Source organism: Pteronotus mesoamericanus, unplaced genomic scaffold, assembly GCF_021234165.1.
Source record: "Pteronotus mesoamericanus isolate MK-2021 breed Mesoamerican mustached bat unplaced genomic scaffold, CSHL_Meso_final scaffold_85, whole genome shotgun sequence".
NCBI classification, from domain to species: Eukaryota; Metazoa; Chordata; class Mammalia; order Chiroptera; family Mormoopidae; genus Pteronotus; species Pteronotus mesoamericanus.
This window is the reverse complement of record NW_026555329.1, coordinates 72,048,940-72,075,501: the sequence shown is the minus strand read 5'-3', so window position 1 is coordinate 72,075,501 and position 26,562 is coordinate 72,048,940. Positions and strand designations below refer to the sequence as shown.

The 26,562-nt window shown below is 44.5% G+C and overlaps 1 protein-coding gene across 1 annotated transcript in view; it reads left to right on the top strand.

Moving 5' to 3' along the window:
* Window positions 1–26,562, top strand: part of DGKI (diacylglycerol kinase iota) — a 379,645-nt gene that overhangs the window by 335,344 nt on the left and 17,739 nt on the right. Inside the window, 2 exon segments of the mRNA XM_054564265.1 lie at window positions 3,991–4,016; window positions 23,825–23,862. Of these exon segments, the coding sequence (XP_054420240.1) occupies window positions 3,991–4,016; window positions 23,825–23,862 (64 nt within the window).

Below are 26,562 nucleotides of genomic sequence, written 5' to 3'. Positions count from 1 at the left end.
TCTTCCATATTATGGCCTTGCTGGTAGAAGACTGGGCACACACTTCAGTGTCCTTAAGACTTGTAATTGATCTACTTGAAAGATTAGAAGGCTTGAGGGGCAGCATGTGGATGGAAGGCAATCGAAGCAACTACCTTTGAGTGTCTTAGAGATTCCTCGTGTTTTAAGTGACGACAAGGTCTGTCCAATACAGTAGCTACTGGCCCATGTTTATGTCTCATTCCCTCAGATTCTAGATGTCTCCACACATTAATCTTATAGAATGGTTCATTCCAAGTGTGTTTAGGTGGATCGTTACATATTTCCAGACTTTCCCTAGGAAACATCCCTATTCCAGGACAAACGCCCTCCTGGGAGCCACGGAGATGTTACCTGAAGCATCTGCTTTACACACAGGCTTTTTTTTTTTTTTTTTTTTTTTGGAGGTTTATTGCTTTATTTTAAGGATTCAAGCAACTTTTGCTTTTGAATCCATAATATGGCTGTTCCGGTTTTAATATAAAAATATTATAATTTTACCAGTTCAATTATATAATTTCCCATCTAAAAATAATGTCCTGTTTCCCTGGAGCCTCCTTCATTTTCCAGTTCCCACGTGCCCCCTGGTTTGAGAAGTGCTGCCTTCGTTTAAAAGGAGAGAAAAGCATGGATATTCTACCACGCAGGGTTACATTTGGAAGCGGACTTTTACCAGCAAAATCTTCGAGTCAAAATTTGTAGAAAAGTAAATTAAAATGAAGAAAAGCAAAGCACTTCCACAAAGCTCGACTGGATGAATAAATCAGTGGATCGTTTCTTAATATATTTTCCATTGTTATTCCTCTCCCTTTCATCTTCTTTCCCTGTGCGATGGCACCACAAAGGAAAAGGCCCGCAAGCTTTCTCTGCAACTGACTAGTTCAAAGACTCCAGGTGAACCTGTGTTCATTCCCTGCTGTAAGTTCTTTAAGTTTCTGTTCACCAAGAGCTCCATTTCCATCCTTTATTCCTTCCTCCCTTTATATCTCCCTTCATCCTTCCCTTCCCTTTTTTCCCGTTCTAAATTTCAGAGAAATCTGTGAGCAGTTTTTACCTGCTCCATGCTGCATCTTTTCAGTATGTCCCCAGACTCCGTTTGTTGGCACATCCTTGTCCTGTTTCCTTCTTCGGGCATTTTTGTGTAGATGTGCTGGTTCCTTTTTGCTTATTACTCATATGTGCATCGGTAGGTTCTGTTTGGACCCACTAGTGTGGGATGAAAGGGCCTTGTCTTTTATGTGTCTAGTTCTGCCTTTACTCCATTACATATTGACAACACTGGGTTACATGTAGAGCTGATAACAGATTGTGAAATGACACATGTGCCCTCCTTTTCTTGTGTCTGTTGCTTCTACCTGACACGTCTCCCTTTTTACTTACCTGCTAAGCTTTACTTGTCCTGCAAAGCCCAGCTCAGATGGTTCTTGCTCCCTGAAGCCTTCTTTCCCTCTTTGGGGACATGATTGGTCTTTCTTCTATAGTTTATGTATGTTTTGGTCGTTACATTTTTTTTTTTACTTAATTGTCATCATTTGTTTACAATTTTTCCTTCTTCACTGGATTACTAGTTCCTTGAAGTTGGTGTCTTGTTCACCTTGGTATCTCCATCGCTTGACACAGGGCCTGGAACTTAGTAGGGTCTTAAGTAATAATTATCATTCAGGTTTAAATCAACACAAATGGAAAGAGTCAAGCCTGAATAAGAATTATTCTGATTCAAGAAGAAGGAAGAAAAAAATTAAATGCAGGGCTTGAGTTTGTGTGTTTGTTGTGTTACTGTGCTGAACCTAAGTGAAATGTAAATAAAAATGTAAGACATACCCCAAAATAAAACAATGCAAAATAAAATATAAATATTTTATAGGCTGTAATAAAAGACTAGTGATCAGGAAAAATGTGAGGAAGAGAACTTTAAATCCTGGAGTTACCTGAATGCTCGCGGTACCTTAGCCCATGCTGTTGCCAAGATAAAGTGAATACAGAGGCAGAGTCCACACTCTGGGACCAAGCCACCAGTCTCCCCGGTGCAGAGGCAAGACGAGGAACATGTGCCTCTGCATTCCTGGGTTGTCAAGCAGAGGAAGATGATCCGCTCCTGGGGACCAGCCCCTCTGCTTTAAAAAAATAACCACTTATATTGCTGATTTCACAATGTTTCTTCCCTCCGGAGCTCAGTTCTGAAAAACATTTCATGCCCATTTCAGGCATAAAGTCTCCTGTGCAGGTCTCAGCCGTATAATTTAGTGACTAGTTTCAGAGCCAGGTGAAACACTGAGTGTGGAGTGACATGCTCCATGCGTCTCGGAGCTGCACAGATCCCGGCGTGTGGGAGACATTCCGCACGGAGACTCGGCAGGGCTAATCCTCCGAAAACACTCTGAAATCCGGAGTCCCTCCCCCCGGCCTGGGGGTGCCACGCAGTGCATCCCCACGGGACTCGCACGGAGCCATCTGGAACTTTTCAGATTTACTATTAGTTCTTTGCTTTTGCAGAAAGGCTGCAGAAACATGGCCGCCCAGGCCCTCCGCCTGAGAAGTTGAGCTGCTCGTTTTCATGAGTTTTTCTTTGTTCCTGTAGTTTTGTGAGAAATTAACTGCAAACAATCTGAGACACGTTTTTGCTCATTCCCCGTCAGAAAACACCAGGAGTGAAGTTTTCCTTGTTGCTAACTCTCTCTTTCTCTCTCTCTTTTTTTAATGCCCTGGGCAGCTTAAGAAATTATTTCATCTTATTTCAGTACATGTTTTTCTTTAGACTCACCTTCCAGCCCAATTTCACCTGTATTCCACACCCTCTCCTTTATTTTTTCCTATTCGTTAAACAGATTGTGGGTGCAAAGACATCCATTGCCAGGTGCACTGGGTGTCTTTGGGCTCTGAGAGATGCTGCACTGTCACCAACCTGGAGCTTCAGGCTCATTCCTTAGGTGCTTCCCTGCCTGCTGGCACAGGAGCTGGCAAAGGTGTCTTGAAGGGCGTTCGAAGGTGACGTGCTGACTTTTTGAGGAGGCCCAGAATGTGTCCGAGTCTGAACACCGGTGTAGTGGGGCTCAGATGAATTCAACACATTTCAATCGGCGCCCACTATGTCTTAAATAAGATGTGGCCCTAGTTTCCAAGGAGCTCACAACCCTGGAGGGGAGACCAGTGAGTGGACAGTGTGGAACAGGGGCTCTCCAAGGAGAGGACTGATCAGACCCGCCTGGGGCGGCCCAGTAATCGCTCTGAAGCAGCTGACTCTGCGGTGATGACTTAGGGTGAGGGTCCCTCTCCCTGTTCCCTGTGTCCATCTCCCAGACACCAGTTTCCTCCCCACAAAATCCTGGGTCCCTCTGCCACTTTTACATGCAGAAGGTTACTTGAAGAGGCCCGCAAGTGGAAATAATGACACGCTTTTCCAATGATGACACTCCTCTGTCTTTATACCTTACCGCTCAGTCACATAATGGAATGGGAAATATTACTGATCGGTAGATGAAGTAAAGTAGAATCCAGCATCCCAAAGTAGCTAGAATTTTTCTTCAACCACTATGGATCCATTAAACCATTCTTTTCCCAACTTGGTCATCAGTAATCTCTGGGGGCTTGGACTCGGGCACTTAGCGACACTCTGGCCTAAGGGGATTTCATCTATTATTACATTTCTATGAATTCTCCTTTTGTGTGTGATGAGCCCAGACTTAACTCAGTTTGTGTGGTCCTGTGACACTATGCAGAAAACATTTTAGTAGCATCTGTCTCTCAACCACTGCAGGTAAGCTGTGGGAGTTACTGATGGGAGTAATTTGATGGGAGTTATTGATTAGAATATACCATCCAACCAAAACATTAATGACATCATCTTCTCTATTGAATTTCTATTTAACTGAACTTTGGGGTATAATTTGTATAAGATTATTCTTGATCATTGTTATACATATAATTATCAGTGTCATTTCCAAAAGATTTATCATGCTTATTATCTCATTTTAGGTCACCAGTCTCTTCGGAAGATCACGGTAAGAATCTGTTTTACTTATACTAATTCACGATTAAAAGTTGAACTCTGGTCCTTGTATTGCGTTGTAAGAGGGAAGAACTATTTTTAAAAGTGTCTCTAAGATTTTTGCCTTCTATTTGTCTAGTGTGAAATGTCAAGTACTGTTAAAAACTTAATTCATCCTAGCTGAATTTAATATCTTGTATTTCTTTGAATATGTCACAACCGTTTTGGTTGACAAATATTAAAGTATGATGTATTCTGCCTGACTTCTGTCCCCTCGCCAGAAACTTTTTGTGACTTTGGGCTAGCCACGTAACTTCTCTGAATTACAGATGTTTATAAAATGGGGTTTTGTAGTAGATATTCCTAGAAGTCCCTTCCAGTTTGGACATTGGGGTGTCCAACACTCATAACACAGGGTGTTATGAGTCTGACGTGAAGCTAATTGGTAAGTGGGATGAATTGTTATCCAGCTGAGGTGAGTTTTTAAGAAACGACTGTTTTGTTCAAGGGATACAATGTGTGGTTTTGTCACCTCTGTCTTTTGGAGTTGTTCATTTATTCAGTCAATGCACAGAACCGTTAAGTGTCTACAGTGGGTCCCTCACGCCAGGCGGCCGTGCGATACAAACATGCTGTGTGTCGTGGAATGCGGGACGCTTCCCCCTGAGGAGCTTCAGGGGGCCGGTGGGGAAGGCTGTGGGGGAGTGACGCACCGCTGCTGCCGGGCAAAGTGAAATGGGGTCGACCCTATAAACGAGGGATAAGCGAGGCCTCTGAGAAGACGACCGGCCTTCTCCCTGCGCAGCCCCTTGTGTAGCCAAGGGCACCGTTACCCGTTCGTGCAGCCAAGTAAGAGCCGCGAAAGCTGATTTAAGCTGCCCCCTTCATCCCCTTGTGTCTGCCTGGTCATTCTGCTTCTCTTTGCATTTCTCTTATCTCTGTTCTCTTTTCCATCCCCAATGCCTTCCTTTAGGGCTTCTCCATGTCTTTCTTGGAGTTTTAAAATTGTTTTTTATCCGGCATTTGTACCTCCAGATTTGTACCCCTAGTTCACTGTATTCCTAGATACCACCAAACTGATTGCTCTATGAGAAAAATCTATGCCCAAGGCCGGTAGGATGAAATATTTTCAGAAGACCAATAATCATATCCAGCTTTCCAATGTTGTATTTTAACAAGGACTAGGAAGTTCCAAATGATGGAATCTTTGTCGTCCTCAACTGCTCCCTGCATCTTTGGGCATCGCTATCCATGCTCTGTATCTAACCGGGCAGAACTACGTCTGACGTCTGGAACTCACCGCGTTTCTCATGTCTTCCTGCTTTTCTCCATACTGTTCCTCGGAGAGGAGAGCGCACCTCCTTTTTGCCGCTTGCACAGTGCACCTGTCGTCTGAGACTTTGTTAATCCTCTCCTCTTCCGTGAGAGCTCCCTGACCCACTTCTCCCTGCATGAAATGCTTCCTTCATTCCAGAATTCAGCCCATACATTTGATGCTTGATTTACCTGTCTCCCCTGTTAGACGCGGGGACAGGGAAATCTCTCTGGTTAGACATCGGTCCCAATGAGTAGCAAACATTGAAAAGATGTTTATTAAATGCATGCGTTAAGGAGAGAGCGAGGAAATTTTGGGCAGGCCTGTTCTGCTATCATAAAATTTCTCTCAGTATTGGAATGAAGCTCTGTCATATTCTGTGAAGAATCATGGGAAAACTATGTTCAGGCCCAAGCAAGTTGGAATTAGGCAACCGGCCACCTAGCAATGAATCGGGGTTGTCCAACCTTTTGGCGCCTCTGGGCCACACTGGGAGAAGAGGAGTTGTCTTGGTCCACACATTAAATACACAAACACTAATGAAAACTGATGAGCAAAAAAAAGTTTTAATAAGTTTACGATTTTGTGTTGGGCCTCATTCATAGCCATCCTGGGCCGCATGTGGCCTGTGGGCCACACATTGGACACCTCATCCTAGATTGTATGCTATTTTGCTTATTGATGTTGGTATGACATCAATAGTTGGTATGATGGGTTTTTAATTGTAAAATTAGAGGTCCTTGGCCCTCCAGGTTCAAATGAAGTTTGTGTTTGGTTTGTATTTTGAACTAAAATTCCCCTTAATGACCTTTGTTTGCCTTTGCCTTCCAATCACTAAGAACTTATCGCCTATTCCAGAAAAAGGCAGGAGGAGGGATTCCGGAATTGCACCTCTATGGTCTGCTGGGAATTCTTAAGGTCATGAGCTGTCAGTGAGCCTATGCTCGTGTCCTGGGAATGGTCACTACCAGAGAAAGACTGGCTCAGTATTAATAGCACTACTTCAGAATTGATTCTTTTAAGAACTGGTATATATGATTAAAAAGCATCGTCCAAATTAAAAGGCATTTATATTTTCCTGGCTGCAAAAAATGTATTACATGCCTCTAACTTTTGACTCTGCTACTTTCCAAAACTGTTCAAATCTGTAATGTAAAATTATAATACCAATTTATCTAATCCAATTTTTTGTAACCTTTTAGCCCATGTATCCTTAGAAAATACTCTTATTCCTTTCTTTACCACCAAGGTTTTTTATTAGCACTTAAAATGTGTCTTCTTATGTTCCTGCATTTTTTGGTGTTCATATTTCCTTGATTAGCATAAAATCTCTTGAATATCATACCATTAAGCTTACATTTGTACAGAGCAGTGACACTGCAAAATACTTGTAAGAGAGATAAGAGGTGGCATTTTTGCTCTCTCAGCCTTATGTGTGGGAGGATTGGGGCACACTGGGCAAAAGTTTGTGGCCTTAAAATATAAAATCCAATTGCTGTGAACTGTCTATTTTATTTGCTTTTCACCAATGATCACACTTCTCTTTCTAATAACTGATCACATCGACTAGCTCCAAAACAGACTTCATTTGTGAGAGAATCTAATTTTCCAGGGTTCAGTTACACTGGCTTCTCAATTCCCACGTTACCTTTTCATAGAAAATATGCTCGACTATTGTGGCTTTGCCAGTTACGCTCTCTGAGCTTGTTTCCTTGTCTGTGAATCAGGGCTATTCACATCCACCCGGCCCACACCGTGGGATTGTTGCGAGCTCAGATGGGAACTCGCCTGTGGATCCACTTTCCAACCTGTTAAAAAGCACCCAAACGAAATGCTGTTGTTGCCGCAGCAGCGCGCAAGGGGAGGTGTGTACTGATGTTGCCTGCTCAGCAGTGGTGCAGCCTACGATGTGCTGGGGAGTGGGCGGGAGGGGTGGCGGTGGAAAACTCTTTCTTTCAACGTTATTGTGAAAGATAAGACTTTCATGGGAAGACTTTTTCCATCTGGGTCAGAAGGAGTAAAATGGTTACCTTAGCCTGTATAAACTCGAGTAAAGGTTCGGTTTATGATTAGATATGCGGTCGTGTAGAGTTGATGATACAGGCATAAAAGAAATAGAAAATGTTCCTATTTATATACTAGAGGATCAGAATCATTAAAAATAAAGGATAAAATTTACTGAGTTCTTATTAAGTGCAGGCACGGTGCTAAAGTGCTTCAACTACAGTATTTCTCATTTCATTTTTCACGAGTAACACTGAAAAATAGATGTTATCCTCGGGTCTCTAGCCGGGAAACAAGGTCAGGGTTCTCAAATAACTTGCTTAGATCAACAGCCAGTAAGTGGTAGAATTCATTTTCAGACGCAGTGTAGTTCTAACACTCACCTACCCACCATGTCCTCAGAAAACAAAAGTAGTGAGGGTCAGCAGTAAAGTGAGTTGATAGAAGTATAGAGGAAAAAATCCTTTTTTTCCAACAAGAGTTTATTTACTAGAGCATCAGTCATTTCTTTTTAATGACAAAACAAAACAGAACAAACACAACAGTTTGTCCCTCCTGCTGGGAAGGATTTGTCCCTGTAGGAAAAAAAAAAAAAAAACAGTGTCACATTCTCTCCTAATTAGCTAACCAAGTGAAACCGAAGCTTCGGGGAAACCTGCCATGCTGGGTCCCAGGGGCAACGTTACATTTTAATGTTACATCTGGAAGCTGGAGCCTGGCTCCCTGTCAGAAGAGAGCCTTGGCGGTGATTGATTGCCCTGTCCTTTGAATTTCCTCTGCATTGAGTGCCTATCACTTCATCGTTCAAATCGCCCCAGGAGCCGCTCCTGTGCCCGGGCTGTGTCACCGGCTCCCAGCTCTCAGACTTCGTCCTGTCACCGGAGCCTGCTTGTGTCATGGGCCTCCCAGAATGCCTCTGTGCTGCTTCTGCCTGTGCCCATGTGCTGGCAGGAGCTCAGCCGCAACCCGTGTCTGCTCACTTACAAAACGAAAGGCCCTGGTGGCCCTCTGGGAAGGAAGTGCCAACAGCCTGACTCCTCCTGGAAGGCCCGAAGCGGCACCCCTCTTCCACCCTACCCCCTGGCACTCCGGGCCATCGTGGCTCTCACGTTACGCGGCAGCTTTTTTGTTGCTGTAGGAGCCCGGTGGGTGAGGACGGCAGTCAGAGGTGGCTGGGAGTAAAATTGTAACAACCACAGTCACTAGTGCAGGCGCCCAAGGGCGAGGCCACGCTCAGGCAGGAGCCACGTGTGGGGACACACGCTGTGGGGGGCCCCGAGTTCCTTGAAGCATCAGTTGCTACCCCTCGGCTCAAACACCCTAGTCATTGTTCTCTTTACTGTAAGTGTGTATTATATATAATCTTATTATAAAAGAAAGTATTCATAAAGCTGTATAAAAAATATATTGGCTAAGTTTAAACCAACAGGAACTACTTTATACACAGGCTAAGAAATGAACCTTTATAGCGACCTGGATCTTCGTGTTTGTCTTTCTGACTACATCCTCTTCCCTCTTCTGCAGAGATAACTGCTACTCTGTTTCTATATATATAACTTTACTATATGGGTGCACATTCCACCCATGAATGTGTATGTGTGTATATATATTTCACATATGTGTGTATAGCATTGCTCATTTTGAACTTTTACATATTGAATTTTATTGTAACCTCTTCTTCTGTGATATGCTTCTTTTGTTCAGAATGATGTTTTTGTGATTCATCCGTATGAACATTCTTTTTCCTAACTCCTCCTGCTGTGCTTATACAAGAATTTCTCTAGGCTGTAAGCCTGGGATGGCATAGTTAAGTGGTCAGTTATACACACATGTAACTGATCACATAAACATTTCTCTGCTACCTCCTGAAATTGAAATTTTTTAAAAGAATAACTGATTTTTGAGAAACTAAGTTTGAGAGTATTAATGGTTTGGGTCCTTGTATTTTAGGAAAATAATTTCTATCACACCTTTAAAATTATGTGGCATAATACATTCTTAAATATACTTAAAATAAAAAAAATTGTTTATTAAAGATGCATGCCTAGGGTTAAGTGTCCTGAAGTAAGCCTCTGTTGAGGTTTAGAGAGGTTAAATAGCTTCTTCAGCCACACCTAAGTACTACCTACTTAACCAACTGCTCTAAACATCTCTCATGTCTTCACAACAGTTCCAGTACTGCTATTATTTCCATTTTACAGACGGGGAAACTCAGGCTCAGACCTGTATGTAACTTGGGTGTAACTCTATGTCCAAGGCCACATGAATAGCTCGTAAGGTGTAGAACAAGGACCAGGCTCGGAGAGTCCTAGGTCCAGGTCCTACTCTCAGCCCATCCTCTGCGCTGTCTCTCAGCAGTGCTGAGATTAACACTCCTGTCATAGGAAAGTATTTTTGCCGCATGGACACCTCATAGTTACTGGGTGGGAATTGATTATTAAACATGAGCATTTTTGTTTTGTTTTTTTTTCATATCAGTGAGCAGTACCCTTGACACAGAATAATTCAAACATAAATTCTTGATCCATTTCTCTTACTCCCATACTTCTTTAATCTAGAAAACAGGACTAATTTCTTATCAATAGCACTCATGCTCAGAAAGGTAGGATTCTTGGCCCTGATTGAGCACTTTAGTAGGTTGGAGTGTTATCCCGATATGCCAAAGTTGTGGGTTCCATCCATGGTCAGGGCACATACAAGAATCAACCAATGAAAGCATAAACAAGTGGAACAACAAATCGGCATCTCTCTCTCCCTGTGTCTGTCTCTCTCTCCTCAAAAAAAAATCAATAAATTTTTTATATAAAAGGTAGAATCCTTGAATATTAGCTATATCCTTAAGCAAAAAATCACAGTAGAAAAACAATTCTGAGCAGAATAATAGAATCAATTAAGAACGTGGGTTTTTTTCTTTATTTTCTATAAGTTGTTATTTAGCAAAATGTGTTGAGTAAACTTGGCTGACGATATAGATGGAAACATCTGCAGGGCGTGCATCGCTTTTCACGACAATCGTTGCAACGTGCCACTTCGCGTGACTTTGGGCTAGCCAATGCAAAGTTGCTAGAGTGGCCTTCTTCCCCCGCCCCCTCTCCCCCCACATTCAGTTTTCCAACTACAGAATCCCACACTGGCTTTTTAATTAGATTCGAACTTTTTCGTGCTTATTTTTGAGGCCCCTCTCACACTGGTGTAGCTCATGTTGCTTCAGTGAATTATTTCTATTCCCTGCTTGTGGGCTGCTCTCCAAACCCCATCCCCCTGGTGCTTCCTTGGCCATACGGTTTGTATCAGCTCCTACCATCTCTCTGGCAGGCCACCTTCATTGTCCTTCATTCAAGTCCCTCCTCAGTGCTCATTAATTCCCGGGTCTTGGAACCACCTCCGTAGCTTCGAAGGACAAACAATGATGAATTTTCCTGACAACTCAAAGGCCCATGATTTCTCCATCCTTATTCACTCACTGTTTCTTTGGGTGTGTTCCAGACGTTCCCCCCATGGGTGGTGTTGCCATTCTTATTTAACTGTAAGCCCCATGAATAGAGATGTTGCCCGTCCTGTGCTGTGCCCTGGCACAGAGCTGGGTCCCTCTGTACGAGTTTCGCTGTTACATTTGCTGCAGTACGTGGCGTTGGCAAACAGAGACTTTCAATACACATCTTTGAATCCCATTGTGGCCTCATTAACATTGTTCCCTGTTGTAGAAGACAGGTTAGTCCCGGTCCTTTGCCAAAGACATTCAGTCACGAATGTGCTGAAGAGATGGCCTTTTATGGTGGTCTCACTGGGTGCTCGCTGTTGGCTGTGTGAGAGGGAAGGAATAAACGACAGTGTTCTTTTTCTTGGCTGGTCTTCTTTCACAAATCCTAGGAAAACGGACAATCACTGCTGATGAAAAAAGCAAACTAAAACAGAACAAGCAAAGAAAACAAAACAAAAAACCCTAAGCTTTCCAGAATCAGGTTATATTTCTTTCTCCAAGTCCTGACCCTACCATTCTCTCTCATTCCCCTTTATTAACTCTTGCTGTTGATTGTAACCATATAATCCTTTGATCCTTTTAGTTGCTCTGGAATGCTTTGTTGGTGATAATTACCTAATTATCTTTTGAAGCCTTATTATGGTGTGTGTTGGGGGAGGGGGGCGGTGCTACTTACTAAGATTTACCTACAATTTTGCTTTAGATTGCCTTTGGTCTCGGAGAATATTTAAGTTAAAGTATTTAAAACATTGCAAAATAAGAAAGTAACAAAAAGAAGAGAAGAAAGGAGGAAGGTGTGTGCACCTCCTGGTTTGCTTTTGTGTGGATGGTTAGCAATAGATGGTGGGGCATGAATCCGCCAGAAGTGAAGCTGTAGATTTCATTTTTACTGAGATTCACTTACGCTCTAGATGAGTGTTTAAAAAAGGAACGGAAAATGCCTGACTTGGTCCCTATGTGGTCTTCTCTGAGAGCAAAAATGGAAAATCCAATTGTGCTTACTTTTTAAAGTTCACTGTGTTCATTTAAGATTTTTACTACATGAAAGTGTGCTATATGGGTCTTCTTCGTGCCCATGTAACCAAGGGGCTATGCAAGTTCCCTGAAGCTGTTGCCATACAATCCTAATGTGAGGATAATTGTTTCTCCACTTGGCTGTTTTCTACTTCACTAGAAACCCTAATATCCAGTGAAAGCTTTTTCCCCACTGTGCCCTACCTAAAGCTTATTTTAAGGCAAGAACTGGGCAGGCACTGGTAACTGGCTGCCCTGAATCATATTATTAGTCTAAGCCTCTCTTCTCATGATTACCGGATGCAAAAGAGTAGCCTGTTTGTTATTTGTTCAGCGGGCTCCTGGAAGGTTAGTCCTGGACATGCTACTTCAGCCTGGATGTTCCAGGGTCTTAGAAGCAGCTTTTCATGTGTGTTTTTGTTTGCACAGACTCTCATAGCTACTTAAGCCGACCCGGGCCAGGGCTGTGAACGTGTTCATCAGCCCAGCTCTTAGCGAATGTGCAGGTCAGCTAAATGCTTCCGCTCTTTGCCAGCCTTCTATGTCAGTCCTCATTTTCGGGGTCCATTCTGGGTGTCCAGGATTTTAGGGTGTGACTTTTTTAGCGTCATACAACAACCCTTCTCCCCGCAACATGACGCTGCGTAACACCTGGAAGCAGTTATTACTCCAACACTTCCTTTCTGCAGAATTGCAACTTTACTTTCTGCACCTTCCCTCCTCAGAGCCAGAGAAGAGCATACCCAAGGACCTCCTTCTGGCTTACCTGGGAAATGCTGGGAAGAGAGGACCTCCTTTCACCAGCGAATGACAGTAGAGTGTGTTCGACAGTCCGGCCTGCCTTTCCCACGCTGGGTTTTATGTCCTGGCTGTACTGCATACGTGCTGAGTAGCCTTGAGCAAATGACTTAACCTCATTAAGCCTCAGTTTTTCATCCTTAAAATGAGGATGATGCCAATAACAGTACATCTCTAGTAGATTTATGATGAGGGTTGAATTAGATCACACAGGTAAAACTTGTAGCTCTACGCCTAGCACTTCCTTTGCTTGCAAATACGAACAAAAAGAAAGGCATCAAGCAGAGCAGCCCAAGTGCAAGAGAGAGCGAGAGAGGGCATCGACGTCAAATACTCAAAATTGGAGAATATTTTCCTATAAATAGACCTGATATGTCCTCGTAAATCCATTTGCACAGATTTAGGAGATGATTCAAATACATTGGTTTCTAAGTTTTCTAGCACTCAACCTTCCCTTCCGGTGTCAGCCCAGCGGACTGAGAGGGACTTGTACCATTCTGGGCAAATGGTCAGGTGAGCTCGAGAGAGCTTTGGCCTTGGAGCGGGGAGAACAGTCACCTGCCCTGGCTCTGTCCCTCACAGGCTGGGTAGTCCAGGCAGGCCACTTCTCTTGGGCTGGGCTGGCCGGTGTGTAAGGCCTCAGAGTCAGGAGAGAATACTGGGCAATGTCACACGTGAGGGAAACCCCCAAAAGGCACTGGTGGCTTTGGAAAGGCATTTCAGGGACACCCACGCCGTTACCCTCTGGGGCCTGCACGTGGACCCCCGCAGGGGAGCACCGTGCGTTACTCCCGCCTGCAACGACAGACAGACCGCGCTGCCATTTCCACGCCTCACCACACACCCAATTTCTGAAAAGAAAAGAAACGAGCTTGACAAGTGCGTAAATGCTGCTTTCACGCTGGTGGCTTTCTTTACCAAGTAACAAAATACACTACTATTTCATGATGCAGCTTCCCCCTTTTCTCCTGACAAAGCAAAGCCCCATGGTTTACTGAGAAAGAGGTTTCTAATCAGCCAGAATCCACTCAGTTTTGCTTGGTCTGGTGGCACTTGCATACCCCCTTTCATCCCGGTAAGCGAAGGCAATTACTGCAGCAGCCATTGCAAAAACAACTTCCAGTGGTGTTTTACAAGAAAGCTAAAAGGTCATTTAAGCCATCTCTCGCAGCAGCCGTGGGCTGTTTCCCTGACCATGCCCCTGTCTGCTCCTCCCATCTTCCCTGAATACCCCTGTGGGCTTCCCCTCCTCCTCAGAAAGTGTGCCCCACCCAACGGCATTCTTTTCGGAGCATCGGATTCTCCAGTGATCTTTCCTTTCTTTAAGCCCCTCTTGTCTTTGAGGAAGAGGTGAGAGTCTTGGCCAAGGTTCTGTCCTGAAAATGGAGTTGCTGAGTTAGGTTATTAGGCTAAATGAAATAAGCCGGTCAGAGAAAGATGAATACCATATGATCTCACTTCTATGTGGAATCTAATGAACAAAAACTGACACACGAAACAGAAACAGAGGCGTGGATACATGGGACAGACTGACAGCTGTTAGAGGGGAGGGGCGTTGGGGGGGGAGCTTGATGAAAGAAGGTGAAGGGGTTAAGCAAAGCAAAACATAGACACATAACCCACAGGCACAGACAACAGTGCGGTGCTAGCCCGGAGGGAAAGGGAGGAGGAGGGTAGATGGAGGTCGACAAAGAGGGGGAGGTAACGGGGTGGAAAGAGACTTCTCCTGGGACGACGGCTGCGCTGTGCAGCGTGCAGATAGGTGATGTTTTGTTGCGTTGTCCCCTTGAAACCCGTATGGTTTTGCAAACCACTGTCACCCCAATGAGTTCGATTTAAAAAATCTTTGGCCTCCTATCATTCCCTGAGCCTCAGAAGGTGTTCTGCCAGCCCCTTCTTCCGGTTCCCCGGCTTGTCTCTCCTCCCGCTTTTCAGACATCCCCACTGCTCACGTGAAGCTGCTTCTTCCTCCACACCTCGGGGCCGGCTGGTCTTCCCTGTAGAAAACTCTTGACCCATCTTTTCTGTCAGTGCAAATCTTCCCTTTAGGAACAGTATCTTGCAACTTCCCTGGGAAATCCTTCCATGCATCGCCCCATTTCTTTAGCACTCGGGCTACATTTGTATGTGTAAATACACACATGTGACTTTATAGACTTCTTTTGCTTTCTTGAGAGCGTATGCATTACTGTGGAAAGTGGAGGTTTAGTCTTCATTTTATTTCTCTTCACAGCAACTAGACAGTAAAATTTTCTGTCATAAATATCATTAAAGATTCATTCACACACTGAAGCCTATTCTATTTTGGGTATTTTGAGCACGCTTTAGAATTAACCATTTACTTTATAATTCTTTCTCCTAAGGGATAATAATTGCTTAGTCAGCTTAGCACAGCATTGAAGTGAAAGACTTACTTTTCATGTGTCTGAAATAAAATGCTTAATTTTTCTGTTTCCAGTTAATGTGTCATATGCTGATATTGTGGGGAAGATCCAAAATTACTGTCCTATTATTAGTTAATTGCAAATGCAAACTATCTTGAGTCTATGTACTCTTATAAGGGAGAGCAGGCTCTAGACATTTTAGATTTATTTTAAATTGCACTTTTGCTCCCTATGATTTTGCTGCTCTATGTCCCTGAAGGTCACCTGTGCTGTATTAACTCCTCCGTGGCTTTACTTGTGTTTCAATTTAGTTTTGGCCACGTCTATCCTTCTTCTCGGCGAAAAGGCCTTCCCGTTACAGAGTGGGCAGCGTGCTGCTGGGTGGCGATAAGGTGCTTCATGGGCACCTGATGACCAGACGACCCGTAAAGCTATCATCCCTTTGAGCTCTGGAACACATTCATTTGTGCTTGGATCCTGACCTTCAGCCGCATTTCCCACGCAGCCTTGATGTTTGCTTAAGGCCAGTCCCCATCCATCACTTTCAGACCACATCGGTCCTTCTTGTAGCTATCACTGAGTTACATATGAGCACACTTTTCAACCCCCGTTTTTTTATTTGTTTTTGTTTTTAAATTCTGTTTCTTTTTAAAAGATTTTCTTTTAAATTGTATTTCTTTCGAGACAGAGGGGAAGGGAAGGAGAAAGAGAGGGAAACATCAGTGTGTGGTTGCCTTTCATGCGCCCCCTACTGGGGACCTGGCCCGCAACCCAGGCCTGTGTGCCCTGACTGGTCATCAAACCAGCGACCCTTTGGTTCGCAGGCTGGCACTCAACCCACTGAGCCACACCAGCCAGAGCTCAACCCAAGTTCTTTTTAGGGGACCTGAAGAACACTGCTAAAATAGATCATTGAATGGAAGGAGACTTATCCCAGGAGGGATGCTACCTAACCTTGAAGGAAGGGATGAAGCCAGAGGTCCTGACGCTGTCTCTAAGGTCCTCTGGGAACGTCATGAGGCACTAAGGCCATGACTTGGTACCTTCTGCTCATCTAGGAGGCTCACAGGGGCCTATTCATTACTTCTTCCACGTCTCTTACCCTCTCAGGATTTTAGCTTTATCGTCCAAAAGCCAGGAAAGCAAAAAATAAACAAAGTTCATAATCTCAGTGAAATTCTCTTAACAATCTAGGAACAAAGGACCTTCAGGGGGTGCTTGAATTATTTATTTTTTTAAATCTCTTATATTGCTGAAGCTGCTTACAACGTACCAGGCATTTTAATAGGTGTTACTTCACTCAAATGTTAACAAGGGGAAAGTGTTATGTGTACTCCAGTTGTTCAGGGTTCATGAATTTAGTATGGTGTAGTCAGATTAAAATCTTTGACAAATACAAAAAATTTTCCCTGTGGGTGAATGCTTAACATTTATTGAACAAAAATAGTTGGGGTTCTGTAATATTGATGCTAAAAATGAATTTATAGTTTTTGAGTTTTAAGGGAAGAGTTGAATATTACTTTGAAGGTGGTACTATAGTTTTTTAAAGGTTGACTTACTACACCCCAAGATAATAATGTATCATCACGAGAGAAAACACTACGTTTGAGTGGTATACATTCTTAAGAAGGTATCTCACCAAACTCTATGGCCCCCACTTGTGACTGTTGGCGGAAATTTCATACAACTGGGTGAAAGTAACGTAAGGGGACATAGGAAGAGTGTGAACCCAGGGGGTCCCTTAATCTGTGAACTTGTCTTCACTAACCTCCTGCTCAAGGAAAGTTAATTAGCCCACGAAATTCGTTTTAACACTGATCTAAGTCTTGCTGCTGATGTCCTAGGCAGTAACATGCTTTGTTGCTTAGTAGAGGGCTCTGATTTGACCACAATATAAATAGTTCTGGTCTGTTGAGGTGCTTGCACTGGTGTTTCAGTGCCTATTGTAAACACCATTAGAGGCCAAAGAGATTTTTAAATATTTTCAACTCCAAAATTGACTGCCAGGTTCAGCAGGGGCCAGTAAAGTGGGTTCTCTTCCATTTCCTGGAACATCTACTTTGATTGAGTGTTCAAAGGGTATCGAAATGACAGCGAGTTGTGCCACCAGGCCACGAGGATCAACCACGTTTTTTTTAAGTACTTTGCCTGTTTCCTGTCCTGTCAAGTTTTCAGTGAAGGATGGAGTCTCGATAAACAAGGAGAAAAAGTAAAATCAAGTCGCGGTCCTTGTGCTTGCGGTTTAATTGCAGAGATGGGACTTAGACACGTGAAACGAAACAACCAGAGAACAATTTCACAACATCAGATAAACAAATGGGGTGTTTGGGAGAGACATCTGGTCCCTGCACCGTTTGTAGCTGGTTCCAGCGGTGAATAAGGGAAGTGGAAGAGGCTGTGTCTGAAGGGAACGTGTGTCCTGGTCCTCTGGCAGCAAGGTGGCGTTTTTTCCGCCAGGAGGGAACATGGGATGGGGACTGTTTGTTTTTTCTCCAAACAGGAAACCTCTTCCCTGCGCATCGTAGCTTCAAAAGGATGGCTGCCTGCAGATTGAAAGAACCACATCCATTCGTGCGTTCCATTAGCAGGGGCTAATTGAATTGGAGGATTAACTCTGTCCTTAGAGAGAAGCAGCACCTCTGTGTGTCTCCTCCCCCCTCTCTGGCTACACACTTCAAGAGAGATTTGGCCTAGGTGGGGTTTGACCGTTAGACCACGGCAGCATTGGATGGCCTTTGGGTGCCACCCCATGAGGAGGAGATGATAAGATAATAAGAAAGGTCGCACTTGTGAAATAGGGAGTGGAGACTCCATGGTTCTGCCATGGATGGGACACTGGTAGGCAGAGTGTGAGGGTTTTATAGGACTAGAGTGATTGTTGCCTCCTCTCTCTCCTTCTCCAGTCAAGCAGTCTCTTCTGCCGCATCTGACTATGAGAGAGAGATTCCAGATTGAGCTCCTGTAGAGAGAGTTCCTAATTCAGTTCTACAAACAATCGTTGTCGGCCTAGTCTTCTCCTTGCCTTTCGTCTTCCTGCTCCAAAGCGCTGGTCCTTCCGATAAGCAGTTCTTAGCCTTTTCAAAACTTTTTTTTGCTGAGATACTCAGGACATAAAACAGGTGATACTGTATGCAAACTACACTCGCATGGTGACACAGGTGACAAAGGCTGTTGTTCATGGCCATTTCCCAGTGCTCACGGGAAGGCAGCACCCGTCCTGTGACTCAGAACACATCGCAATGCGCAGGTGTGCTGAGACGGACTGCGTTTCCCCCAAACAGCTGCAGCATTATCACCCATCCCACACAGTCTGCTTCAGCATGACTTTGACACTCTCTCCATTGAGCAGGGGGTCTATGTCCTCTGACCCTGGATATATGCAAACTTGCAATGACAGCAGAAGTAATACTATGTGATTTCTAAGGCAAGGCGACTTCCACTAGGCTCCCCTTGGGAAGGTTGCTTTTGAGACCCAGCCGCCATGTCAGGAGGAAGCCCAAGCAGCCTATGGGAACCCACGCAAGAGGGACCAAAGCTTCCATCTGAAGCCAACACACAGTGGAGAGTCACGTGTGTGAAAGAGGATCTCTCAGCTCAGGGAGATGCCCCACCTGATGCCCAGTGGAGCAGAAACACACCATTTCTGCCAAACCCAGCCCACATTGCAGATTTTTCACCAAAATAAATCATTGATGTTTGAAGCCTTTATGTTTTGATCGTCTGCTATGTAGTAATAGAGAACTGATAAAAATGTGTATGTCATTATAAATATAATCTTGAAACTTTTCTACTATATTATACTAAACTCTCAGTATTTTAACCTATTATTATTAACAAGTAACTTGGCGCATATCTTATTATCAGTTGTCAAAACCTCCTCTAGGCCTAGATTAAAATTCAGAGGTCTTTAGAAATATTTAATTCCTCCTTTCTCTCACCTCATCTTAGACTTGTTTGGTATGACTATGTAAAATAATATTAATTACAGTCATTTTCACGAGCTGTTTCTCATTTATGCCCAATTAGCATAATCACAGCACGTGTGTCAGATTACCTTCGCTGCATTTGATGATTCTACTAAATTCCATTTTGGGGAACTAAGCCGTGGCAGTTTGTTTCTCACGTGCCATGGTTGGCCGCTCACAAAGTAGGAAAATCGGACAGACTCCATCTGCTAAGGAAAAGCTAGGCCGAGAGATGTGTGTCAGAGAGGTGGGTGCTCAGGAAGCTGGCAGCGCAAGCTCTCTGGTGGCTGAGCAACAGGTCACTTTGGATAAAGGAAAAGTCTGTTGACAGCAGTGACGAGCTCCCCAAGGGAGCTCTGAAGGGCACACCTGCCCTGGGAGGCTACCCTTCAGTGTCTCATTTGGGAAAATAGAGATGCCTCTTAAAGCCATCCGTGGACTTGACTTCACTTTGTGTGTGTGATGCATTCATGAAACTCTAATTTGGGGGTCGCTTGGTTGAGCTTTTGTCCATCCTGCTCCACGTCGAACCGAAGAGAAATTGCGTGGTGGAAAGGACTCTGACCTCGAGGTTAGGGACGATAAAAGAAAAGAAACAAAACCTAAGGAAACAGAAGCCCTTCTGTCTCTTAGCTGGATTCTAACTGTGTGACCTTGGGTAAGTCAAGTCACTTCCCAAGACCTGGTTTCCTCATTTACGAACAAATACAGTTAGACGGAGGCCAAATACGCCTCCGAAATGTGGAATACGGCAACTTCGGAAGGGGTAGTTTTAGGTCGTGATTCTTGCCTGCAGATGAAAATATTTAGGAGTAAAAAGTCCTCAGAACTTGGCAAAGTCAGATATTTATGATTCCCTGTGAGTCAACTGATTTTTTCCCCCTAGGTCTCCACAAGCCTCTCTTTGTTCAGTGGTTTTTGTTTTTACTTCGAATTTTTCCTTCCACAATTAAAAAGATTGAGATGACTGCTGTCATTAACAGAAGACAAACAACTTGGCAACAAAATAACTTAAATATTAAAAAGTAACCAAGCATGAAAGATTAAAGTTTTTCAATAGAAATAAGGACTCAGAGTTACAATTCTATTTTATATATAATAATGTAGTTAGTTCAGTTGATTTATTGAGAATTACAAACATGTATGTGGTGTTGCCAAGTTCCATATGCTTTTGTTCTTAAATAGTTTCATCTGCAAAGCAAGAATCACCACCTGAAACTTTCCCTGTGGAGGCTGTCATATGCCAAATTCTAGAGCTGAACTTGGCCTTGTCTAACCTCATATCACAGGTGCAGAGCGGTTTTTTTCTCTCTGTAAGGGGGTCGCAAACATCGGCATTCCACGGTATTCCACACAGAAGACTGTAATGGTCAGATTCTCTGTTCCTCGAGCTTGTTTGCAAGGCAGAGCCTCTAAAGAACCGATTTTATTTTCATTTTCCTAATAAGAGAACTGAGGCGTGGTAACTTGCCCAAGGTCACAGCGAGTTAATGGCGATTACAAGACAAACTTGCGCAATCTGATTTGAGATTCAGTTATGATATATCCCTTTCTAATTTGGACTTCTTGCCCAAGTGTCAGTTTCCCGAGAGGATGGAGTTTATTTTGTAGTCATAGTCCCACGTCGTCTACAGGGTTTGACATGGCAGAAGCCGATGGGCCAGCCAGCGGCCCATGGACTGTTTTGTTCCTACACTGGTTTCAGGTGGGAGGAAGCCATGTTTTTCTTCCACGCACGGATGTCTGAAGACTTGTCTCTACTGTTGGGAATTCAGGCCTCAGAAACAGAGGCTGAAAAGGAAGGCCGTGATTCCTTCTCGGTTCATTTTCTGTCTTGGGATGTTTACTGGATAGCAATGTATTGCAAGACAGGGCACTGAAGAAAAAACAAACCATTTCATGTGAACTACGGTTCAACGTCTCACCTCTAAAAATGACAAAGCTCTCAGTTGTTTACCCCCATACTTTTCTGCCTAACTATACATAAGTTTGCGTGATTTAATTGTCCAGGAATTTATTCATCTCCTCAGTAACATTTTGCCCCTTTAATGGTTTGCCTTCTTTTGCTTCTTTGCACTTGGGGACATGGTTTCTTTGGTGCAGAGGAGTTTTGGAAAAGGCAAGAAGGCAAGCTCAGAGCTCAAGAAATAATAAAGGATAATACTGTAATCATAACAACTCATTATTTGTTTTTAAGCTTGATCTTTCAAAAGGTTATTATCTGGAGTTGAAGACTAATGGATTCAAGCTCTCTTTATGCAAAGGAAATCTTAAACAACAGTGCTCATGGGGAAGGACATTAATCAGGAGAGAGAAGTAGGCCTTGTGCCTACTAATGTTTGCTTAATAGCTACCCTTGGGTATATCGCTTGCCTTAAAAATAAATATTCATGCTTTCTATCTCCAGTGCGATTGGAAATTATTTGTGGTTACGATTCTGTTATATGATCTTCTACCTGTTCATGTGGACTCTAAGCTGGGAGGCCGTTGGAAATGAACAAACATAAATCACCGTGCTTAGGAGCGAGCCTTGGGTAGAGCCTGAAGGGGGCCCACGGGCAGCCTGCAGAAGGGAGCTGGGGCTGGTCGGAACTCTGCCTCCAGCAGGGGAGGGGCAGAGTCTCCGCGGCTAAACACCCTCTCAGTGCCTTTAACTCTTGCAAAGCTTCTCAGCCTCTGCAAGAGAAAATCCGGGTGCCTTCTCTTGACATAAATGCTGCTCACCGGCCAGGCCCCTGTGACCCTGCAGCGCGCTGGCCGGACCACGCTCCACCTCAGAGGCGATGCTGCCCAGCTCTCTCTGTACCGGTTCCCTCAGACACCGTGACTCCCACGGTTTTGTTCGCACTCTACCTTTATCTTGCAAGAATTTTCCAAACCTCCTTTGCAAATTACTTCCATTTATGATGGAAGAGTTGGCTTGGGCTGTACCTTCTCCAAGAAACCTGTTTTGAACTTGAGAGTTAGCCGATGAATTTTCCCCTGGCTGCTGCTTTTTCTTCTTCCTGTCTTCCTTTCACTGTTACAGCGCCTTAAATAGCCTTGGTCCTGGGGAATTCCTTCATTGTCTTGATTTATTGCTTCCGTGCACCAAACCTTATTCCGCGAGTGCTTTAAGTCAACACATTCATTTTTCTTTTCTCTCTCCTTTATTCTCTGTTTTGCCTTCTACGTCTCTCTTTTTATCTTTTAATTGCTGGGAAAAGTTTTAGCATGATCTTGAGCACAGAGGCTCTGCAGTGTTTTGAAGTGGTGCGTCTGAGCCTCAGCTCGGCATGCACCGCCCCCTTGGGCCTTTGCCCCTGTCCTGTTTCTTCCGTAATCTGGGTACCCTGCTTCACAGAGGGGGCATGCTGTAGCTCCGAAGTGCAAACGGATTTGTTCTCCCCGACCTGCAATTGCTAATATGTCTTCCGCCTCTCCCACCCTGTCCTCTGACACAGGCCTCACGCTGTCCTGGAGTTAAGCACCGTCCCTCTGGCTCCTTCACCTGCACCTCCTCTGACGGGCACTGTATTAACAGGGCTGTGTCTGCCCAGCCTCACACTCTGATCTTACCCTATTGCTAGGCTTCTTCTGAAGGGCTCATATGTCTTTTTCATGCACAGCCACAAACGTCCCGAAAGCTACCCCGTCGGGAAATATTGAATGCCTGTCTATCTATAAAGCATTTTTTGTTTTATCCTTACTACAGAGAGATGAGCAGGACAGCTGTTAACCTTATTTTACAAATAGAAAAACCGGTTCAAGACGATGGAATGACTTCTTCCATTTATGTGTCTAGTAGATTAGAGAGATTAGAATTGGGACCCCAAACCAGTTCCCTTTTCGCAACGCTATAAGCTTTATAACCCGTAAAGACTATTTTCTGTCACTTTCTATACGCCTCCAGCAGAGCTCTGCCTGGTGAGCTCTCCGAGGGCACTGGACAGAGACCTGGGCTGGACACAGGCACCTGCGTGATGGCGGTGACTGGGCCACCATGAGCTCTGTGCCCCAAGAGAGTCACCTCTCTCTGAACCCCAGTGTCCCCATCGTGATGTGAAGAACGAGACATGCTTTCTTAGATTCTTTGCATGTCCTATTTTATTAACTCCCCTTCTGGTATTTCTCTCTCTCTTCTCTCCTCCTTTCTCTTTGCTCTCTTTTCAGTCAGTTCGACAGCGGATGCTTGTACATGACAACATATGAAGTATTGTGCAGGCGCCTTAGCAAGGTGGAAAGAGCATGTTGCTTACAGCTTGTTATAGAAAGGAAATATTCTTCCCTCTCTCTCCAGTTTTCCTTTCTTTCCTATCATTTCTTCATCCTTCTACCTCCATGTTCAACCAGCCCTCTGGCAAAATTACTGGTGGTTTTTTTGAACCCCAAGTGGACAGAGTGGAAGGAACTGGAAAGAGGGGAACAAAACCAATCATGACTGGGCACGTACTGAGCACCAGTGGATGAGTTAGGAAACTTTATGTGATTTCATTAATCCTTTCAGCCATCCTATAGGATTTAGACTTGGTATTTTACAGATGTGGAAACTGAGGCTCAGAGGCGTTAAATGATTCACTCTGTCGGAGTTAATATTTGGATCCCATCTGTGTGACTCCAAATTCCATGTCCGCTTTGCCATCCCAGGGGTCGCGGGGGCTCCGGTGGGCTCTGGAGCGATGCAGGGGATGGCAGCCCAGGCCGGGAAGGGCTGGGGAGAAGGCCGGAGCCTGCTCCAAGCTCTGCCCTTGGGCGTGCCTCTCCTTCCCTCGTCCCGGCCTCAAATGTAGACTATTTCTGCAAAATATGGATCCAGCCCTTCGTAATATTTTCACGAGAGGGTCTTCTACTAATGAGACGTCTCTCTTTTATCTTTCACAGCAATTTTGCAGGCAGTAATAGCTGGTGATCTTATGAAGGTAAGATATTTTCCTACCAAAATTTTTGGTGATTCTCTAAGAAGTTTAAATCAACGTTATCTCGCATCAAACTTTCATGGTCCCATAGGTCATTTTTCAACCCTCCCCCCATACACACACACACATAAACACTTGCCTGTGCTGGCTGAGTAGGAAGAGGAAGGGTGCTCTCTTGAGTGAGGGTGAGGGGAGTCGCCACAGCACCTCCATGCTCCCTGACAGCGAGTGGTTTCTGGGAGAGAACCGCGCGGCTTGCCTCGGCTGGTTAGAAGGGTCCGCGCCTCCCAGGAGAGAGTGCTCACAGCGCCCAGAATTCCTCTTCTCCAGAAGCTGATATTGGAGCTTTAAAGACTTCTTTTTAGACAGTCTTGAAATGAATGCCTCTGTAAGGACCTCCCAGACAACAACCAGCAAGCAATACATTCTTTGGGCCAGAGCCTATGCTCCCCAGCGTTATTACAGTTTTGTATCTTGGAGATCACAGTGAACCCAAAGAAGGTACCCTGTCTGGTCCACCTTGACCATTTCAATGTGTGCTGTTGTTTTCTGGTGGGTGTTAGTTCAGACGGAAGGATGCAGTCACTGTTGCCTTTAAAGTGGGTGCAGGTTCTATAGCCAGACTGCCTGGGCTCTGCCGTTCCCTGTATGTGTGACTTTGTATAGTTATTTAATTCTCTCTGTGCCTCAGTCTCTTCATCTATAAAAGGGAATAACAATACTGCCTCTCTCTTCCCTTTGTGAGGATTGAATGTAACAACACACGTAAAGCTCTTAACAGCGTTCCTATTCCATTGAAGGGACTACAGGGTTAGCCATCGGATTAACATAGGATTAGTCTGTGGTTTTTAAAAGGTAAACATAGTGGAGATGCAAATATTTGTTATAAAGTGTAATATAATCTATGAACATTCTAAAAATGGTATATTGGGTCCCATGCCCTTTTCAGGCCTTGGGGCTCATGACGGCCCATTTGTCCCGGTAAAGGCCACGCTGGCATAGATCAGCTCCGTAATATGGGCAGAGGCCATGCCCTCCTCCAAAGCCGGGGGAGGATGGTGCCACCGCAGGTCCAGACAACAAAAGCCTTCAGAGAAAACCGAGAGGCCCTGGCCTTGAACGCACCACCTCCTGAGGCACCTCTGTGCTGCATGTTTAACAGGTCACTAGCAGAAAACAGTGCGGAGACAGTTGCAAGCATCTTGATTAACGGCCATCTTCAGACACATGATCCTGGAAACGGTGCCTGTGTGGGGCTCAGATCATAATATTACCAAGAATGTCACCCACGAGAGAAAGGTGCTGTCTAAGCAGCGCACCTGGGAGTTCAATGCCACTCCCCAGCCACGGACTAAACCAGTTCCAGCCTATTCTCCCTGCATGGCCTTCTATTAGTTTCTGGGAGATAAAGTCTTGAGTAAGATCTGACCCTGCCCTTGCAGAGCTTCTAAGTCAGAACATTTTGCACACTGTGCATTTGAAACCTTCTCATTTTATCTGGTATATGCTTTTAGTCTAGGCCATGAGTTTTCCAGGCCCTTGGGTATATTACCACAATTTTTGTACTTCATGGAGACTTATGTGAGGTATGGGAAATCGCTATATTCAGCCATTTGTCCTATTGCATTCTCTGTTGCAATTATTTCCTAATGGCTAAGAAATAGTGCGACAAAACCTTATTTACAGAAAGATGAAGCGTAGGGGGCTTAGGGTTTTATTTGCTCTTTTCTTTTTCTTTTTTCTTTCTTTTCCTTTCCAAGTATTTTCTTCTCCTTTTCCATTTTCTTTCATTTTTCTATTCCTTGTAGAAAGCACAATAAATTTACACAGTAAACTGGGGGTGTGTGTGTGTGTGTGTGTGTGTGTGTGTGTGTGTGTATGAGAGAGAGGGAGCAGGCAGCAAAGAGCAGAGAACAGAGGACCAAGAGCCGTCCCGGTGTGAAAGCCACCTTGAGTAGCTCCTGTACAACTGGGCTGCATAAGATGCCCGTGGACTAACTCAGTGTTCAGTGTCTAAAAGCACCACAGAAAGGCAGAATCAAGGCAGCGGATGGATTGGGTCTGTGCGACTCTGCTGAGCCCGAATCCCTTGTGATCTGCCCCAAAGCAACAGTCACCATAAGACAATGCAGTGAAACAGAACAGGATTCTTGGAGATTTTGGAGGACAACTATTAGCACTTCTTCCTATTGCCTCAGTTGAGGGAGGAAAGGCCCCATATGGTCCCTACTTCCATCCAGCTACTCTTTTTTGTTCTGTTTCCTAGGAGGTCGCCCACGACCCCTTTCTGTCCCCTGCTTCATGCTCTCCCGGTGCCCTGTGACAGCCCCATCAGGGTCCTCTCTGTTCCAGCGTAATTCTTTCTGCATCTGTGCGCCCGGGGACTGCGAGGCCTGGGAGGCCAGTGGCTGAGTTGTCTCCGTCTTGGTGCCCCTGGCATCTGGCATATTCAAGAGGAAGCATGAACTATGAGGCTACTCCCTTTGACCTGATGAGATGCTTGAGTTTTTAGATAGTGTTGTGCCATCTAACTTCTTGCTAGTAGATACATTCCATTTGCTTATTTTCTGCTGGGTTATATGATTCTTATCTGTCCTAAAACTACCTTTTAGAAGCTCTGGAAGGCTCTCCTTGTTCCGATACACCACCATTTGGAGAATAGGGACCCATTTACACTTTCTATCATATTTAATATTTCATGAA